This window comes from Urocampus carinirostris, chromosome 18, assembly GCF_059441175.1.
Source record: "Urocampus carinirostris isolate Australia breed hairy pipefish chromosome 18, RoL_Ucar_1.0, whole genome shotgun sequence".
Classification (NCBI taxonomy): Eukaryota; Metazoa; Chordata; class Actinopteri; order Syngnathiformes; family Syngnathidae; genus Urocampus; species Urocampus carinirostris.
Window position 1 is genome coordinate 18,687,571 of NC_142366.1, and position 15,999 is coordinate 18,703,569.

General features: G+C 40.0%; 2 protein-coding genes across 5 annotated transcripts in view; one reads left to right on the forward strand and one right to left on the reverse strand.

Annotated features, from left to right (window-relative positions):
* The window catches only part of pdk3a (pyruvate dehydrogenase kinase, isozyme 3a), a 33,164-nt gene extending 19,559 nt beyond the window's left edge, over positions 1 to 13,605 (forward strand). Inside the window, exons 4-11 of the mRNA XM_088322652.1 lie at positions 1,198 to 1,382; positions 1,442 to 1,531; positions 3,187 to 3,264; positions 5,912 to 5,988; positions 6,065 to 6,166; positions 6,234 to 6,341; positions 6,424 to 6,537; positions 7,748 to 13,605. Of these exons, the coding sequence (XP_088178778.1) occupies positions 1,198 to 1,382; positions 1,442 to 1,531; positions 3,187 to 3,264; positions 5,912 to 5,988; positions 6,065 to 6,166; positions 6,234 to 6,341; positions 6,424 to 6,537; positions 7,748 to 7,897 (904 nt within the window). The 3' untranslated portion in view covers positions 7,898 to 13,605. The remainder of the gene's footprint in view (positions 1 to 1,197; positions 1,383 to 1,441; positions 1,532 to 3,186; positions 3,265 to 5,911; positions 5,989 to 6,064; positions 6,167 to 6,233; positions 6,342 to 6,423; positions 6,538 to 7,747) is intronic.
* The window catches only part of pcyt1ba (phosphate cytidylyltransferase 1B, choline a), a 28,446-nt gene continuing 21,666 nt past the window's right edge, over positions 9,220 to 15,999 (reverse strand). For all 4 annotated transcript variants that reach the window (XM_088322656.1, XM_088322653.1, XM_088322654.1 and 1 more), the window contains exons 6-8: positions 15,599 to 15,741; positions 14,697 to 14,885; positions 9,220 to 14,277 (exon numbers count right to left, since the gene is read on the reverse strand). In XM_088322656.1, the coding sequence (XP_088178782.1) occupies positions 14,053 to 14,277; positions 14,697 to 14,885; positions 15,599 to 15,741 (557 nt within the window). In that variant the 3' untranslated portion in view covers positions 9,220 to 14,052. The remainder of the gene's footprint in view (positions 14,278 to 14,696; positions 14,886 to 15,598; positions 15,742 to 15,999) is intronic.

The window sequence follows — 15,999 nt, forward strand, 5'->3', positions numbered from 1 at the left end:
TCACTTTGAGTCTCTGTGGTTTGTATTATTCCCTGTGCTTTTGAGCACTTGTTTCGGATGCACAACGCAATACAGCAACAACTAGCTGGCAAATAATACAAGCTGTCCCTTTAAAGTCACAAATATGAATAGGCACCCCTCACATTTCTGCAGAGATTTCATTATAATTTTTAATAGAACAACACTGAAGAAACATTGCTTTGACACAACAACGAAAAGTGTAAAGTTTATATAGCAGAGTAATTTTTGCCCCCTTAAAAAAAACTCAGAATTTAGCCATCAATAATTAAACCCCTTGCAACAAAAGTGAGTACACCCCAAAGGCACTACACCCCTTTATGTCCAAATATTGCTTGCCAATTTACCTCCAAAATACCATGTGACTTGTTACTCTTACAATGTCTCAGGTATGAATAGGGAGCAGCTGTGTTCAATTTGAAATACACTCTCTTATACTGGTCACTGAAACTCCCAAGATGGCACACCATGGCAAAGAACTCTCTGGGGACCTTAAAAAGTTTAGTTGTGGTATGGCATAAGGCTACCCAAGGCAACAAGATGATTCCCAACACCCTGAAGTTGAGCTGCAGTACAGTGGCCAAGATCCTCCAGTTTAAGAAAAAAACTCAGGATGTACACACAACAGGTCTTGTGTTGGATGTCCATAGAAGAAGAGTGAAAGTGTACAGCGTCAAATCCAAATGCCATCTTAGAATGACAGGGGCAGGAGTGCTGTCTGTATTGCTGCAGATATTGAAGATGCAGGGTGTCAGCCTGGATGTACTCAGACCTTACACTTGAAGAACTTTCACTTGAGGGTGTACTCACTTTTCTTGCAAAGGGGTTTGGTTATTGATGGCTATATTTTGAGTTATTGAAGCGTTGAAATACATTTACAATTCTATAATAGTTTTACACAAACTACCTCTGATTTTTCTTCAGTGCTGTCCTACTAAAAACTATAATGAAATACTTGTGTACTCACTTTTGTGACATACTCTTATCACATGACCATTGTCCGTTAAGTATGGACTCGAGGTGCAAGCTTTGCAAGTTCTGTGTATTTTCCTTGCAATAATGTACATTCGATAAGCAGCCTGCCACTGCTGATACCAGCACACAGGAATTTGGATTAAAAAAACACTGATTCCTGAGAATAAGTCACCCCTTTTGACACTTTTCGGGCGGACCCTTCAGCTTCCTGGAGTTGCTGATCGAGATCCGGAACCGGCACAACGACGTTGTTCCGACCATGGCGCAAGGCGTCATCGAATACAAAGAGAAGTTCGGATTCGACCCCTTCGTCAGCACCAACATCCAATATTTCCTGGACCGCTTCTACACCAACCGCATCTCCTTCCGCATGCTCATCAATCAGCACAGTGAGTCCCAATTGAGGAACCGTTTTCCCTTGGAGCCGTGCTAACTTGTGTGTGTTCAGCGCTCCTGTTCGGCAACGACACCAACCCGGCTCATCCCAAACACATCGGCAGCATTGATCCCAACTGCTGCGTGGCTGAAGTCGTCAACGGTGAGGACTAAAATGTCGTCCATCCTGTTATAGTGGGCCCTCGACATGCTATCATTTGTTCCCAAATCGAGTTTGTATGTAAATTTTCTTCTATCTTACTCAAGTCAAGTCATGTTTATTTGTATAGCCCTTAATCACAAGGAGTCTCAAAGGGCTAAGCAGACTACAGGACACTATTACACTGTTACACTCTCAAACCTGCGGATTTCTTCTTGGCTCTTGGGATCATCAGTAGACCAGCATGGTGTACATTTTCCAACCCTATTCTGTATTCTACTGATACATTTTCCCCATAAGACACATCTGTCAAACTTGAATGTGGCCCGCCATGTCATTTTATGTGACCCCCGAGACACTGCTGAGAGAAGCACGAGATAAAAATGAGCTGCATTCTGTCCATGACTTTCAGTTTTATACATGTCCACAGGACGTCGCCAAACCCAGGCCGTAGCTGTATTTGCTGATCACTGTTAATCAACCAGAGAACATTGAAGAAACGAATACCAATGTTATTTTACTCCCAAAAAAAGTCACGGACATGCTGTTTAAGAAAATACCAAAAAATATAAAATAAAATAAAATGGCACCAAGGCCTCTTTGCAGAAGTTTAAAGAGGCTTTATCTACTTTCTATATTATATATCATATCTAACAGTGATGTTTCCAAATTCAGGTAAACATTATCATAAAAAATTAATAAAAAGCAGAAGGACTTGTAAATCATTATATCAATCATTTAAATTCGTTTTTGTCCCTTTCCTGTCTGTATGATTTTCCAAAGTTAAATAAACTGTAGTGGAAATTAATTATTGTTCTGCTTTTTTTGCGTATGCACGGTTGATAAACACTACAAGCGATTAAAACTTACTGAAGAAAAATATTAAGGAAAAAAACCTAAATAATACTTTTATAATCAAATCCTACATCCCTGAATCATAATTTGATTGTGAGCCTCTGAAAAGACCCCCAGCCCTGCAGCTAAGGCACACACTTTCTATGCCATTCATTTACTTGTCCGGCCTCTGTGAGAATTTTTTTTCTACCAAGTTGCCCCGGAAATAAAATGCATAAAGGCATTTAGATGGCCCAATAACTAACATTTCGGTCTTTTCAAAGTTAAGGCGCAAGAAGTTGAGTGACATCCATTGTTTTATCTCAGTGAGGCAGGCCTCCAAATTTCTACATTTTAGTGTGGCAGATTCCTCCATCGGAATATATAGTTGAGTGTCATCTGCGCAGCAATGAAAACTGATATTATACTTGCGAATAATATCACCTCATGGAAACATGTAAATGCTGAAAAGAAGGGGGCCAAGTACTGAACCCTGCGGAACACCACAGGTAACACTAAAGGGCTCAGATTTCACCATATTTAACACAGTGCGTCCTATCTTAGAGGTAGGATCTGAACCATAGGAGGACGGTTCCTGAGAGACCAATCCATTTGATATTAACAGAATAAAAAGTGAGTTGATTATGAGCACCTACCATGGAGGAAGTCTGCGGTTGTTCCAGGAAGTGTTTGACTAAGAAAGCCTGACCTTGTAACTAGAGTAGCTCGTATGTAGAGAGGCCACTGTATTTCCTATCGCATGTGCTGAATGTTTTGTTTAAAATCCTTTATTTATCCTTTCCATGGTCTTCTTTCTTTTGCAGATGCGTATGATACCGCCAAAATGCTGTGCGAGAAGTACTACTTGGCTGCTCCGGAGCTCCACATCGAAGAGTTTGACAGTAAGCAAGTTTAGAGTTTTTGTTTAATATCATTCACATAGTTCTGGTTAGAAATGTCCGATAGCACCTTTTCTAGGCCTTAGACCAAGAAATGAAAAAAATAGAGAGCTAACTAACAAAAATGCTAAGATAGCAGTAAAATGATTGCTAATAAACTTCGACTTTTACACAAAAAAGGCAGAAGTGTTAAAGTGTACCAAGCAATACAATTTTTAAAAATGTAGTTGAAAAACTCTAAAAAAGTGAAATGACAAAATTAGTCAATTTTAGCCTCCTTTCTTGGAGGATGATTTTGTGTAAAATGTTATATCATTGTCTTTTAAGTTTATTTTCATTTATCACCTTTATCAAAAGTAATTTGGATTCTTTGCCATTATTTGTCTTCCATTCTGCAAATAGTATAAAAAAGAGAGAGGAAATAAATAAGTATAATATTTCTAAGTAATTTTTTTTCTTATTCTACTGGTAAATCAAATTTTAGTTTACTCAATATTTATATTATTATAAAATGATTTATAAAATAATTTAGAAAATGTGATTTGTGTCATACATTAACAAATATGTTTGTGTTATAAAATAATAATTTTTTAAATTTTACTTTACTACATTATTCGTACTATTATTTACTACAATTGTATTTATTGAGGAAAAAATATTCAATTGGAAAATTGTAGAAGAAACTATTTAGAAAATCAGGAGAAGGATACTTATAATTTGTAAAGTCAAAGATCCGTGTTAGCTAGACTGCCATTGACGGCTATTGTTGTTGGAGATTAATTTTAGCTATGCTGCCATTGACGGCTAAAGAGGTCAAAGCTCCGTGTTAGCCAGACTGCCATTGAGGGCTATTGATGTTATGGATTCATTTTTGACGGCTGTAGGCGTCAAATATCCATGTTAGCTAGGCTGCCATTGACGGCTATAGCTGTCAAAGATCCATTTTAGCTCGACTGCCATTGAAGGCCAGTGAGGTCAAAGATCCGTTTTATCTAGACTGCCATTGATGGCTATAGATGTCAAAGATCTGTTAGTTAGGCTGCCATTGACGACTCTACAGTAAATGTTAGAGATTCAATTTAGCTGGACTGCCTTTGACTGGTAGGGATGTCAAAAGATCCATGTTAGCTTGGCCATCATTGATAGTTATAGACATCAAAGAACTGTTTTAGCTACTTTGCATTGACAGCTATAGACGACAAAGATTCATTTTAGCTGAGCTGCCATCGGCGATTAGAGACGTCAAAGGTCTGTTTTCGCCAGACTCCTATTGATAGCTATAGATGTCAAAGATCCATTCAGGCTAGGCTGCCATTGACGGCTAGTGAGGTCAAAGATCCGTTTTAGCTTGGCTGCTATTGACGGCCAGAGACGTCAAAGATCTATGTTAGCTAGACAGCCAATGAGGGCTATTCAGTAGAGATTCATTTTAGAGAGGCTCCCATTGACAACTAGAGATGTCAGAGATGCATTTCAGCTAGGCTGCCATTAATGGCCATAGACGTCAACGATCTGCTTTAGTTAGGCTCCCCATGACGACTAAAGACGACAAAGATCCATTTTGATTGGGTTGCCATTCACGGATATAGACGTAAACCATCCATTTAAGTTTGGTTTCTATTGACGGCAATAGCAACATAGATTCATTTTAGCTGGGCTGCCATTGGAGGCTATAGACACCAAACATCTGTTTTAGCTTAGCTGCCATTTACAACTGGAGATGTCAAATATCTATATTAGCTATGCTGCCATAGACGGCGATAGGTGTCAAATATCCATTTTATCTAATCGATGTCAAAGATCCATTTTATCTAGGCTGCCATTGACTGCTATGGACTTCAATGATCCATTTTAGCTAGGCTATAGATGTCAAAGACCCAATCTAGTAAGGCTGGTAATGAACGAGTTATTTGTCTGAGTTGAATGAGATCTATTGATACAAAGTATGAGAAAGAAGCCCTAATAACTGGTTATTTGTTGTTTTGTGATTAACCTCTTATTTACTTTAGTGAAAAATCCCCAAAAATCTAATTCAGGCTGTGTACGTGCCAAAAATCTATGTTAGCTCGACTGCCATTGACGGCTAGACAGTAGATGTTTGATATTCATTTTAGCTAGGATTCCATTGACAGCTAGAGATGTCAAAGATCCATTTTAGCTAGATTGCCATTGACAGCTAGTGAGGTCAAAGATCCGTTATAGCTAGGCTGCCATTGACGGCTACTGAAGATCCATTTTGATTGGGTTGCATTTCAGCTAGGCTGCCATTAATGGCTATAGAGGTCAACGATCTGCTTTAGCTAGGCTCCCCATGACGACTGGAGACGACAAAGATCCATTTTGATTGGGTTGCCATTCACGGATATAGACGTAAACCATTTGTTTAAGCTTGGTTTCTATTGATGGCTATAGCAACAAAGACTCATTTTAGCTGGGCTGCCATTGGAGGATAGAGACGTCAAACATCTGTTTTAGCTTAGCTGCCATTTACAGCTAGAGATGTCAAAGATCTATATTAGCCATGCTGCCATGGACGCCTATAGGTGTCAAATATCCATTTTATCTTGGCTGCCATTGACGGCTATCGATGTTAGGGATTGGTATCCATTTATTTGATGTTTTTTGATTAACCTCTTATTATTTACTCTAGTGAAAAATCCCCAAAAATCCATTCAGGCTGTGTACGTGCCCTCTCATCTATTCCACATGCTATTCGAGCTCTTCAAGGTCGGTACCATCCACCGTTCTATTGATTCAACACGACTTGTGTAAAGGTCTTCTGTAATCACTGGAATATTTCTAGAACTCAATGAGGGCCACAGTGGAGCTTCACGAGAACAGCGAGCAGGGATTGCCCCCCGTCAAAGCAAAAGTCACCCTGGGTCAAGAGGATCTATCCATAAAGGTGAGGCGGATCTCACAGACTTGGTGTTGTTAACTGTCCTCTCAGATGTCTTTTGTCGGTCGACTAGATCAGCGACAGAGGCGGAGGAGTTCCCCTGAGGAAGATTGACCGCCTTTTCAACTACATGTACTCCACGGCGCCAACGCCCAGCCTGGAGCCAGGGGCTGTCCCACTGGTATTTTTTCAAAGACTATGAGCATGGACATTTTGTGTGGGGTGCGGATAATGAAATGTCCCGCTCTCCTCTGTGTTTGCAGGCCGGTTTTGGCTACGGTTTACCCATTGCCAGGCTCTACGCTCGATATTTCCAAGGGGATCTGAAACTGTACTCAATGGAGGGAGTTGGAACTGACGCTGTCATATATTTGAAGGTAAACAATGGCGCCCCAAGGGAGTTGTAACCACAGTAACAGTCAATGGTTTCATATTTTAAATGAAACTGCATGAAGAGACTGTCCACCAGAGGGTGCTTGAGTGTCTCAAATGAAACACGCCCCAGAGGTCAATGACATCATTGCAATACCTATGATTTTTGTTGTGGTTGCATCCCTTCTAATTTGCTTCTTGTTCTTTGGAATCAATCGTCCATTATTTGCAGTAAATTTTGGTTTACTCAACGCTACTCTGTTTTAAACACTGCAGCATCAAAGGAGCTGTACGGAGGTTTGAACTTGGTTACTCTCTGCCGCCATCTCCTGGCTTAGAGTAATGATTGCAGCCTTAGTCAACCAGTCCGTAGTGCGCATGCAAGTATGTGCTTTTCTTCGACGCGCTGGAGTTAACTCTTCTTTTTATCTTTCTTGTGGTTTGGGTTGGCGTTTGGACTGTGTTTAAAATGGGCCTTTTCTTCAAGAATTTTAAACCCCCAAAAAACCTGCAGAGACACGAGCAATTGCAGTTGGATGAATGGTCTTTATTGCTGTCATACAAAACTATCACGATACTGGAGGGCTTCTCCTTTTAGTGCAAGAAAGCGATTTAGAGAGCGGCTGGCTAACTGCACTCTGGCATCGGGTAGACGAGAATACAGCAATGGTAAAAATACAAATGTAGCCGTTTCCCACGAATTGTAACTCCAGCCTGGAGCGTCCAGGTCATCAGTTTCATGGGTAATGGATCTGGTGTTGATGACTAGCCACATTCATCAATGATGGCTTAAGAGTTGTTAGTGTCGATTCCCGGACGCGTTAACAATCCACGGAGCACCCGATGGTAATCAGCATTTCTTTCTCACAGTCTGATTTATTTAATGAATTGCTTTTCAACGTAACAAGCTGCTAAAGCTATAAAGCTGTGCAAGGGCTGTTTGACTGACCGCTTAATCTAGCCTATCATAGTCACGCACAGACTGCTTGCAAACGTTGCTAGTTTTCCTTTTAAGAACTTGCCTCTGATTGGTTGGCACTGTTAAAACCCGGACTGTGACAATTCTCACTCAAGGAAAAAAACGGAACTATAACTCCTCAAAAAACCCGCAATGTCTTGCGATAACACAATGGGACCATGTCACACCGCAATACTGATTCGATTTCAGTTAATCATACAGCCTTAATTCCCTGTGTGTTCCCTGTCCGTGCAAAGGCCTTGTCAAGCGAATCTTTTGAGCGTCTACCAGTCTTCAACAAATCAGCGTGGCGACATTACACCACGAGCCCCGAAGCCGACGATTGGAGCAACCCCAGCAAGGAGCCGCGCGATGCCAGCAAGTCCAAATACAAGACCAACAGATAACTCGGCACACCCGCCAAAATACCAGTTAAGCGTCCCGTAAATAACATACATGAGGTTTCATTACTCTGACTCCAAGGGAAAGCCGGTTTCAATGTCTTTTTTGTGTTTTGGTGTGCTTCTTATTCTACGTTTAGTGAGTCATTAGTATCTCTCTATTGTCCAAAGGGCATTTTGTCCACGCCCTTCGCACCCTGGTTTCCTGTTTCAGCGGTGTTGCCCTGTGTTTGAGAGATACTTTGGACCGTATACACACAAAAAGACCCATGCGGTGGTAGTAGAAGTTAGAGATGGACAAATGAAGCTTCATGAAACATTTATGTTTGATTTTTTTCACCTCTCTAATATGGTTTTGGTCCAGTGACGTGCCTCACCTGTCATCATGATAATGTAAAATTGGAACCGTGTTAAATGGTTGGTTATATTTATTCAGCGTTAGGTTTTTTCTTCCTCATTCAACCTTACAAGTTTGGGATTTTCTTTTTCAAAATCGTAGAATGTAATGTATTACATTTAAGTTTTTGGGTTTTTCCCTGCCCTCATGTTGGTTTTAGATCAGGGGATGGTGTAATATTAGTCCCTAGTTTGCAATAGTCTGTGCAGCCCTTTGAGACTCCTTCTGGTTCAGGTCGTCACAAAAAAACATGACTTGAAATGACTATTACTGTGCTGAGTCTCTGCAGATATAAAGTGAGGCATGCAATTCTCTTGCCTCATGGCAGAGGGCCATAGTGACACCAAAGATTCTAGACTGGCAGAGGCAGAGTGAGGCATGCACTTCCTTTGCCTCATGGCAGAGGGCGATAGTGAGACCAAGGATTCTCATTTGGTGCAAAACTCAGTCCCAAATAATACATTTAGTACTAGTATTTGTATTAGTACTAGTATTAGCGAGCTAAAGGGCGTCACAAATAAACATGACTTGACTTGACTATTACTGTGCTGAGTCTCTTCAGATATAAAGTGAGGCATACAATTCTCCCGCCTCATGGCAGAGGGCCATCGTGACACCAAAGATTCTAGACTGGCGCTCACCCTAACCACAAACAATAGAATAAGTGATAGTAGCAAGCTAACAACAACACATCTAGTCATTATTTTCATGTGGGCTTTCTTTCTAAAGGATTGCCTATTTATTCATGCTGTCTGCAGAGGCAGGGTGAGGCACGCACTTCCTTTGCCTCATGGCAGAGGGCGATAGTGAGACCAAAGATTCTCATTTGGTGCAAAACTCAGTCCCAAACAATACATAGTACTAGTATTAGTTTTCATATTAGTATTAGTGGGCTAATAGAAAGTCAAGCCATTTTGTAGTTTTTTTCTCATTGTACTCTTTCAGAATCGTAAGTCATAAATGGCAGCACATAGACTTCATATATAAGTTAAAACAATACAAATGTTTATTTCGTGCTACAGTTGATAAATTACTTTCGTGCTCTGCCAATTAGACTACGAATAGGATATAGGTTTGTTTATCCAACAAATACCTTTCTCTCAAAAGCACCCTCTAGTGGAGTTAAGAATATCGCACATGCTTCATGAAACTTCATGTTTTTGTCACAGGAAGACTTATTCTGCAGGAAGGTCATTCATCGACAGGCACTACAAACTAAAGCCTTATTAATACTACTGAATATTACATTTGATGTTTTCCGTTAAAAATCCCATGTGCCAACCTTGCTCCGTCTACTCATTTCAAATGTAAAAGACAAGGGAAGTGGACATACTCATATCCAGCATTTTAACTGTGGACATTATTTCTTATTTAATCTGAAAATATATATATATTTTTTCAGTTTTATTCCACTGTACTGATTTTCTTCTACTGCTGTAATTTTTACATCTATGCCAGTATAAAAATGGAATCTAATCAAGGAGTACTGAACAGTGCACTTTACTACTATTACACTGAAATCATAATGTAATGGAGTATTTTAACCCCTAGGTGGTGTTTGATACTCTCGACGTATTTTAATAGATTAAAAAAAGAAGCACTTAAAATAAAATCGTTTTCCAGATTCTTAAAGGGACAGTGTGTATTATTTAGCGCCTCCTAGTGGAAACAAAAAGCTTTTGTTTAAATAAAATGAAAAAATACATCAACTCTTATACTAATTACAGATTTTTTTTTTTTAAAATTTAAATTCATTACATAGCATGGGCCTCACCAGATGAGTCAGCCGTTTTGCAGCCATGGTTAACCGAAAGACCAAAAACCTCATGAGAGCAAGTCAAGGAGGAAAGAAATGGTGCGATTGGCTGCTTGGAATCTTTATAGTTTGTAATCTTCCTTATGTAACACTCGTTTGCATATGCACTACACAACAGTGACATCTAGTGGTTAAATGATACACACTGTCACTTCAAGGTTTTAATACTCTAGTTTGCGAGTTATTCCAAGCAGGAGGAATTATTTTACACTAGGTAGGGTAGGGGTCAGCAACCTGCGACTCTTTGGCGCCGCCCTAGCGGCTCACTGGAGGTTATGCAAGGATGTTTGGAATTAGAAAAAAAGGAGGGAAATCTATATTTTCAAAGTGATACATGAAGGAGTAAAAATAAAACATTTGTAACGTTTTTAAGGGTTTAAAAATGCAAATGACTAACCCTTATATATGTATCCCTTTTTTATTTTAATTTCAATTTATATAACGTTATTTTTGTGTCAATTCTTACATTTTTTGTTAGTTTTTTTATTCACTGTCAATTGAAAGTGTTATAATATAAATGCATTCACAAAATAATAGACGCAATTGCTTTTTTGTGATTCCTCCCAAAGAAATTGTTAAATATTTCAAACTACGAACCACTAGCTAGCGCCAGATACCCTGTCATGTTTTTGTAGACATACACTAACATTCTTGGATCCTATAATATACAGTGGTTTGAAATGACCTCTTTTGAAATATTACAATTTGAATCGAATACTACCACTCACCATCACCTAGGGGTTAGTCATACTTTCTAAAATAATGTTTTTAAAATGTGTGTATTAATCAAAAAATATAGAAATACAAATGAAGAATTTGTGACCCGTCCAAGCCTTATTTTCCAAGTGTTGTTTATTGTGTTTTTCTCCACGTTTTAGAAGAAATCCAGCGTGTGTATGAATATAAATAATATATTTGTTTCAAATGCATATGCCCGGTTCGGGTGGGACAGCTCGCGCTTTCCATCTCTAGCCACGTATTTAAAAGCATGATTTGGGATGGTGGCCCCATGCTTAGATGCAATCAAGGACCAAAAATGGAGCAAAAGATGATGAAATCACGTTTGTCTGATATTACAATTAAAAGAAAACACAACGAATTTAAAAAAAAAAAAAACATGTGTTGGCATGATTTGTGTGTTTTATTTTGGAGGGGTACAAAAAACATGATTTTGTATTTACATAACAAGCTTTTTGAACCTTGTCTTAAAAAACATACATTCCCAAATGGTGTATCACGTTACAGGCAAAAAGGTGTTGGTGATCTTGAATTACATCATCGACATATTGCTAAAGGGACTCTGTGTAATCTTTGACCACTAGATGTCGCTGTATCGTGTAGTGCAACGGAAAACGAGCGCTAAAAAGGTAGAATGCAAACTACGGAGACCTCGAGAGTGCCCAAACTCTAGTGGATTTCTTCTCTTTTCACAAGGTTTTGGGCTTATTGGGGTGACTGTAGCAGCAAGATGGCAGACAATCACGTAAGCTTCCTCTAGGTGAGCATCAGGTTATGTAAAATAAAAGTTCTCAACCTGTTAATATTTTTTTAAATGTTTTATTATGTATTTTGCTTATGATTCAAATTAATATTGTGTTTTTTAATACATTAAGTTTTCTACCACCGAGAAAGCATTAAATAACGCGCGGTCCCTTTAAATCTGTTGCAGTGACTAAATTTCAGGTTATCATCGTCAAACTTTATGGCTTTTCTAAAATCAACTGCAGAATTAAGGCTAAGTGAAAGAGAACAGGATCTCGGGTTAGTCGCTTTTCTTGTTGTCTAAAATGAAAGTCATGTGCAGAGAGTAGCTAGCCAATCATATCGAAAGGCTTGACCGTCTGTCCCTTGTGGGTAAGCGCAGGTGCATCACTGGTGCATTGTGGGAAAGTGGTATTTCAGTTCATCACTGGTGCCGTAAAAAATTCCAACGGACCAGATGCGGCCCGCGGGCCCTGATTTTGACCTATTTTGACTTATATTATTACTGTATTTTTTATGTTTGAATTCTATTTGAATCAGGAAGATGTGTTTTATAACTACAGTGAATACAATAAGTATTTGAACACCCTGCGATTTTGCTATTTCTCCCGTTAAGAAATCATGGAGGGGTCTGAAATTTCCATCGTAGGTGCATGTCCACAGTGAGAGAGATAAACTAAAAAGAAAAATCCAGAAATCACAATGTAGGATTTTTTAACAATTTATTTGTGTGATACGGCTGCAAAAAAGTGTGTGAACACCTGTGTATCATCTAGACTTCTGACCCTGAAAGACCCGTTAGTCCACCTATTAGAAGTCCACCTGCACCATGTATCATCCCGAATCAGATGCACCTGTTTGAGGTGGTTATCTGCAAAAAGACACTTGTCCACCCCATACAATCAGCAAGACTTTAACTTGTAACATGGTGAAGACCAAAGAGCTGTCCAAAGACACCAGAGACAAAATTGTACACCTCCACAAGGCTTTAAAGGGCTACGGAGCAGTTTCCAAGCAGCATGGTGAAAAAAGGTCCACTGTTGGAAAATGGAAGAAGCTAAACGTGACGGTCGATCTCAATTTGAGTGGAGCCCCATGAAAGATATCACCTCGTGGGGTTTCAATGATTCTAAGAAAGGTGAGGAATCAGCCCGGAACTACACAACAGGAGTTGGTCAATGACCTGAAAAGAGCCGGGACCACTGTTTCCAAGGTTACTGTAGGTAATACACTAAGACGTCATGATTTGAAATCATACATGGCACGAAAGGTTCCCCTGCTTAAACCAGCACATGTCAAGGCCCGTCTTAAGTTTAGATAAGACCGTTTAGATGATACAAAGGAGTCATGGGAGAAAGTTTTGTGGTCAAATGAGACAAAAATTGAACTTTTTGGTCGTAATTCCACTAAGCGTGTTTGGCGGAAGAAGAATAAAGAGTACAATCCGAAGAACACCATCCCTACTGTGAAGCATGGGATGGTAGCATCATGCTTTGGGGGTGTTTTTCTGCACATGGGACAGGACGAGTGTACTGCATTAAAGACTGGATGACTGAGTCTGTGTATTGGGGGACAACCTCCTTCCCTCAGAGTATTGAAAATAGGTCGTGGCTGGGTCTTCCAACACGACAAGGACCTGAAGCACACAGCCAGGAAAACCAAGGATTGGCTCCATAAGAAGCATATCAAGGTTTTAGCATGGCCCAGCCAATCTCCAGACCTGAAACCAATCGAAAATCTTTTGAGGGAGCTCAAACTCCGTGTTTATCAGCGACAGCCTAGAAACCTGACTGATCTAGAGAATATCTGTGTGGAGGAGTGGGCCAAAATCCCTCCTGCAGTGTGTGCAAACCTGGTGAAAGACTACACGTAATATTTGACCTCTATAAAAGCAAGCAAAGGTTACTGTACCTAATCTTAACATTCATTTTCTCAGGTGATCAAATACTTATTTGCAGCTATATCACACAAATAAATCGTTAAAAAATCATGCATTGCAAGTTCTGGATTTTTCTTTTTAGTTTATCTCCCTCACAGTGGACATGCACCTACGATGAAAATGTCAGACCACTCCATGATTTCTAAGTGGGAGAAATAGCAAAATAGCAGGGTGTTCAAATACTTATTTTCTTCACTGTATCTGGTGATGCTTTTGGAAAGTCGGGAACAGACTATAGGTTTTTAATTATTTCATATCGGGAAAATTCACTCGTTCCACGAGCAGTTCAAGCTAAGAGCCCGATCCTGCAACGAATTAAGCTTGTAGGTAGAGGTACCACTGTACATTACAGTAAAGTTTGGTGAAACCGGTGGGGTTTGGTAGCTCCATCAGGTTTTGAGAACTACTGACCCAGAAGTAAAGTGTTTTTGACCTCCGCTCACCGGCGTGTGTTTGGGAATCGAACGTGGGCGCACGTGTGATCGGTTCTCGGGCAGTGTTCAGTGAATCCCGCACTAGGCACCCGTTTATTTCTCGTCCTCGTCTCCTTCGCTCATGCTGCTGATGGAGGCCGAAGCTCCTTTGGGGGAGTTTGGCGGCGAGGGACGAGCGTTGTGCCAACGGGCGGGCGGAGAGGGCGGGGACGGCGAACGGAGGGGGGATAGTTCTCGAGTGGGGCTGTTGCAGGGGGACTCTCGGGGGGACAGGGCGTAGGAAAGCATTCGTCCGCTGCGCTCTTGAAAAACCTGCTTCTGTTCAAACAAACACAAATGAAAGGAGGAGTCAAAAATGTTAGAAAAGGGGTCCCATTTTTTTATATCATTGATTCTCTGTGTTAATAAATTGTGTGTCCTATTACTATTGGCCTAGTTCGTTAATTCAATTTTCTTGGGCTTAGTAATTCATATCAGAACTCAAAGGACTCATAGTAACGCAAGTTAAAAAAAAAAATTATCCGTGTAGGAAATTCTACTAGCATCCTTCAGGGAAAAAAAGATTTATTTTGGAGCACAAGCAACACCTAGAGGCAAATTTGTATTTGCCTTAAAAAGATGAAAAGATCATATTTTATTAATCTCATTCCCCTTCATTTTCTCCCGTTAATATTCCAACTTGACTTTTTGCATGCCGATTTGAGACACTGTAAAAAAAAATCGTAGCCAAAACTTACCCAAGTACCATCGGGTCCAAATAATTCCAGGAAGTTGCCGATGAACTCCCTGGATTTTTCCTCCCATTTCTGAATGAGGTCGTGGCTCTTCTCCTCCACACGATAGACAAAATGTTTGCTCTTCTCCTCAACGTTGCGGACCTTCTCTTTCATTCTGTCCACTTGGTTCTGCAGCCGGTACTTCTTTTCCTGCATCGGATCAAAGTAGTTCAACGATACTCGGCCCCTTGTGGCCCAAATGTGAATGCTGAAAGGGACAGTGTGTAATATTTTACCACTAGATGTCACTGTATTGTGTAGAGCAAGCAAAAACAGGCAAGAAGTTTACATCTTATGGAGAAGTCTGGATCGCGCATTTCTGACGGATTGTCAAAAGCCGGAAAAAGCAGACGTCATCGGATCAGTTTTTCAAGAAACGGCAGGCAAAAAAACACTGCTGAGGACCAGTAAACAAAGAGGCTAGCTATCAGGTAAATCAATATTTGTATTATTGTATTATTTCCTTTATTCATTTGTTCATTATGTACCTCTCATTTCATATTTATTCTGTGGTGATCTAATTTTAATACGCATTTGTTTCATAGCCTGATTTATTAAAAAAATATATATTTTTGCGGAGTTTGGGACGGATTAGCGAATTTATATTCAAAAGACGCCCCTACTTGCAAATGTTTAAGGTTACAAAGCTACTCCCAGAATAAATTCAATCCGTAGAGGTACCACAGAATTGGTAAGGGGAAACTTGGTGGTTAGACGGTGCCAATCAAATAATAAGTAAGCTGTAAAATAGGTTCATTTATTTGGAGATCTGACTGCCTCGCCAAACATGAACCTCAAGGCATGTCACTGGTATAGGGGTTCTCCCAGAAAACCTGTGAAGCCTGGGGGTGGTATGATCTTACGTTGATGTAGCTGACGTTGAGCTCCTTAGCAGTGTACCCGCGCTGCAGGTTGCGACGGGCGTAGACGTCATAGTCTCGGACTATCCTGGTTATTATGTCCGACGTGGAGATTCCTTCTGTTCGTTGAGTCGGGACAAACATTCCTGGAACAGAACAGTGACGTGCTTTACGCATTTTGATCATGTATTCAGTGTTTTGGTCAAAATATATTCAAATTTTACTTTGTTTTCAAACCCCTAACATGCCCATTTTTGGGTTAAATACTATCTGGTACATGGAAAATTATGCAGTGTAATGCAGGCAAAGTTATATTTGTTCAGTGTTAAAGGGAAAGTGTGTATTATTTGACCACTAGATGTCACTGTTACAGTGAAGAAAATAAGTATTTGAACACCCTGCTA